A 3899-nucleotide genomic window follows, 5' to 3' on the forward strand; every position below is an offset into this window, starting at 1 on the left:
AGGTTCGTGCTGTAGTGGCACAGCATAGAACTAAAAGGGGTTAAACCCTTCCAGAAAGAATTAATTCAGCTCTTGCATCTCTAGCATTTGTACGAGGTATTTCTTAGGGTAAGACATTAAAAAGCAGGAATTACTTAAAAAGGAGTCAGAGTTTTGTTTCAAATGATCCTGTTTGTAAAACAACTTTTTTTTTTTCCTAGGAAACAAGGCTTGGGAGGCTTATCAATGAGGTGAGGAAGAAGACATCCAATGAGGAACTTGCCAAACGTGCCAAGAAATTGTTGCGGAATTGGCAAAAGTTGATAGAACCTGTAACCCCGAATGAGGCGGTGCCAAGAGGGCTGCAGAATCCGCCCGGATCAGCAAATGGTGGTGCTCACAACTGCAAACCAGAAGCGCCCCTTCCTGCCGTGGCTGGGTCAAAACCCATCAGTGAATTGAAAAGCAGGAACGATATCCAGAAACTAAATTCTCCAAAACCAGAGAAATTGGGAAATCGGAAAAGGAAAGGTGAACATAGGGATGGGCATCAGGGCCCTCCTCCCCCGAAAGTCTCCAAAGTTAGTCATGAAATATTGCAAAACTCTTCACCCCCTCCTACAAACGGAATTGGAGGTAGTCCCGAGAATTTTCCTAGTCCTGTAGATGTAAATCTACATGCAGGGCCCGAAAGCAGCAGGACAGAACTTAGTGAAAATGATAAACACAATAAGATCCCAGTAAATGCTGTAAAACCTCACACCAGTTCTCCAGGACTCGTAAAACCTTCAAGCACTTCCTCCTTATTAAAGACTGCAGTGCTTCAGCAGCATGATAAATCGGAAGAAACCTCCGGGTCGCACCAACCCAAGAGTCCGCGCTGCTCCTCGTTTAGTCCTAGGAATGTCAGGCACGATGCGTTTGCGCGGCAGCATACCACGTACTCACCAAAGGATTCGATGCCTAGTCCATCTCAAAGGTCTCAGTTCTTAGATACTGCACAGGTGCCGTCACCGCCACCATCCTTGATGCAACCATCAACACCTCCAATGCCAGCGAAAAGACTGGAGTTCTCTCAGCAGTCGGTATCTGAGGTGTCTCAGCACTGGCAGGAGCAGCAGGTACCTTCTGACAGCCAGCACAGGCACACAGCAGGGACGCTTCCACAGCACACATCTCCCACTTGCAAAACCAGCTCCCACCCGGGGGAATCTCTCGTGTCGCACATTGGCTTTTCACAGGACGCTTCAAAAATGGACAGTGATGATGCTGCTTCAGGTTCAGATAGCAAAAAGAAGAAAAGGTACCGACCTAGAGACTATACAGTCAACTTGGATGGGCACGTGACAGAAGGGGGTGTGAAACCTGTGAGATTAAAAGAGAGAAAGCTCACTTTTGATCCCATGACAGGACAGATAAAACCTTTAACACCGAAAGATCCTTTGCAGGTAGAAATCCCTGCACTTACTGAACAGCACAGGACAGAAACGGAAAAGCAGGAGCAAAAACCCAACCTGCAAAGCCCCTTTGAACAAACGAACTGGAAAGAATTGTCCAGAAACGAAATAATTCAGTCATATTTAAACAGACAGAGTAGCTTGCTGTCTTCATCAGGAGTACAGACTCCAGGAGCTCACTACTTTATGTCTGAATATTTAAAGCAGGAGGAAAGCACTAGAAAAGAGGCTAGAAAGACTCACGTTCTAGCTCCTAACAGCAAACCTACAGACTTGCCTGGGGTCACGAGGGAGGTCACGAGTGATGATCTCGACAGAATACGTGAACATAACTGGCCAGGCGTGAACGGTTGTTTTGATACACAGGGTAACTGGTATGATTGGACACAGTGCATATCTTTAGATCCACACGGGGATGATGGTAGATTGAACATCCTGCCTTACGTCTGCCTAGACTGAGTACAGGTTTGCTAAAATGCTTTTACATTTGCAGTTAGCAAGAATGGCAGACACTATGCCACTTAAAGATGGAGAAAGCCTCCTGTCCTGGACAAATAGGCCCAACGAGCAGAGGGTGAGAGGGAGCTGGTTATGTACAGCTCTTCCCTTTAAATTCTCCTTTTGTGAAATGCTGCTACCAGTTTACTAACAATTGCAAAGGAAGGCATACGAAGGTTGAGAAAACTGAGTTCAAAACTCTATAGCGAGCCAGCTATAAAAAAGTGTTAGTCCCCAAAAGAGAAGATGATTTCCAGCACTTTCTGAATGCCGGAATCTGACTACAGGCAGGTACAGAGAAAATTGTGGAAGTTACCTTAACAAAATATGCATCTATTTATTTGACTTGATTTGGGTTTTTATTTGGCAGTGAGATATTCAAGAGACGATGTGCAAAAACTGTAGTTTTATTTGTATCGCATCTCTGAACATGATTGTGTTTTTAAGGTCATGTGGTACGGAGATTGGGTTTTAAACAGCAGGTGTTGCACTGCAGGCTGGGAGACCAGCTTCAGCTCAACATTCCATGGGCATCCACATATTTCAGTCTGGTTTCAGTTTAAATCCAGTCTCTGAGAAATGCTGCAAAAACTAGATGTTTAATGACATTTTGATCCCACCACCACCAGCCAAATATTTTTCCTCCTTTTCCCTTCCTGCAAACTTCTAGGAAAAAAAAAAATCACCTTTTCTAGAATTTAAATGTAACGAGGGTGCTACAAGTTCGTAACTGTACTGTGAGAGGGAAAAAGGAAGCCTGTTTGTATGCTGGAAATATACTTGTTACCATTCCTTTAGATATTGTTTGCCTTATGGATATCCATCATAAACGCAATTTGCAAAAACAAAGAGCCTTAGTGAATGTACAGTACCTAGACTTCTGTGTTCCTGGGATGCAGAAGGGAGCAACTTTGCTATTTGGTCCTTTAAGTGGACACATTGTGATATAAATGTGGAAATAAAAAAAATTTGCACAAAGCAGTTTGTGAATTATTTATACTGAACTAATTTATTTTTTAAAATTTGCTCAATCAGACAAAGTAACAGAACCCATCGGAGCCGTGCGGCGAGGCGGATCCATCCGGCAGTGCCAGGCACTGCTGGGAGGGGTGCAGAGATGTCTTCCAAGTGTGTTGGTGGCATTCGGTCACAGGTTGGATTGCTTTTAACTCTGGTTGCATCCAGGGGTGAGAGACTGATGACACAATTACTGTTAATGTACCTCAAAGTCTAAAAAGTTGTAGTTCATCTTTTCTCAGTAATTTTGTAATATGTTATTCCTAATTGTTAAAAATATTTCTAAAGCAGCCTAATTCAATATAGAAAGCTCAGAATTTCTATTACCTGTATTTGCTTTAACGTTTGGGACGAGTTGTTTTCTACAGTCCCCGCTGCTGGACTTCCGTCCAGGGAAGAGGGGAGGGGACACCAAGGATACCAAAAACGTGCTGAGGTTCAGTGCTGTTCGTTCTGTGAACTCATCTGTGCTGAGTCTCACTGCTGTGGAAGAGCCGTGGTAAAAGTAGTTCTGCCTTTGAGAGCAGAGTCAAAGCTCTTCAACATCAAAGTGTGATTTTAGAAGTGTTCCTCATACGTTGCTTTGGTTTATTCCATGGAATACAACTGATAACATTTGGTTTCTTTTTAAGTCATTCTTGCTAAAACCTGCTTTTGTGGTTTGACTGGGACTGCAATGTGTGGGCATCTCAGAAATCTTACTGGTGTTTGTTTGCTTCTGTTTCTGAAACCCGAGGATTGCGTGAAATCTAACCAGAAAAAAAAGTGGTTACCAAAAATGTTTCCAAGTATATTTTCAGTTTACTTCCATTTTATCCTTCTGCAGTTGATGAAATCAGGCAATGTGTTTTAGAGTTGCAGAAAGTTACTGTCAGGAAGGTAGATGTGATGGTAGAGGGCTCAGAAGTTGCTCACATTGGGAAATGTTTATTTTCTGTTTTATGTTAA

At 43.1% G+C, this 3899-nt stretch overlaps 1 protein-coding gene across 2 annotated transcripts in view; it reads left to right on the forward strand.

The window, feature by feature from the left end:
- Positions 1 to 3899, forward strand: part of MED26 (mediator complex subunit 26) — a 17962-nt gene extending 14063 nt beyond the window's left edge. For both annotated transcript variants that reach the window (XM_010725071.3, XM_031557152.1), the window contains one exon: positions 201 to 3899. In XM_010725071.3, coding sequence (XP_010723373.1) covers positions 201 to 1895 — 1695 coding nt within the window. In that variant the 3' untranslated portion in view covers positions 1896 to 3899. The remainder of the gene's footprint in view (positions 1 to 200) is intronic.

The sequence above is a fragment of the Meleagris gallopavo genome, chromosome 30, assembly GCF_000146605.3.
Source record: "Meleagris gallopavo isolate NT-WF06-2002-E0010 breed Aviagen turkey brand Nicholas breeding stock chromosome 30, Turkey_5.1, whole genome shotgun sequence".
Classification (NCBI taxonomy): domain Eukaryota; kingdom Metazoa; phylum Chordata; class Aves; order Galliformes; family Phasianidae; genus Meleagris; species Meleagris gallopavo.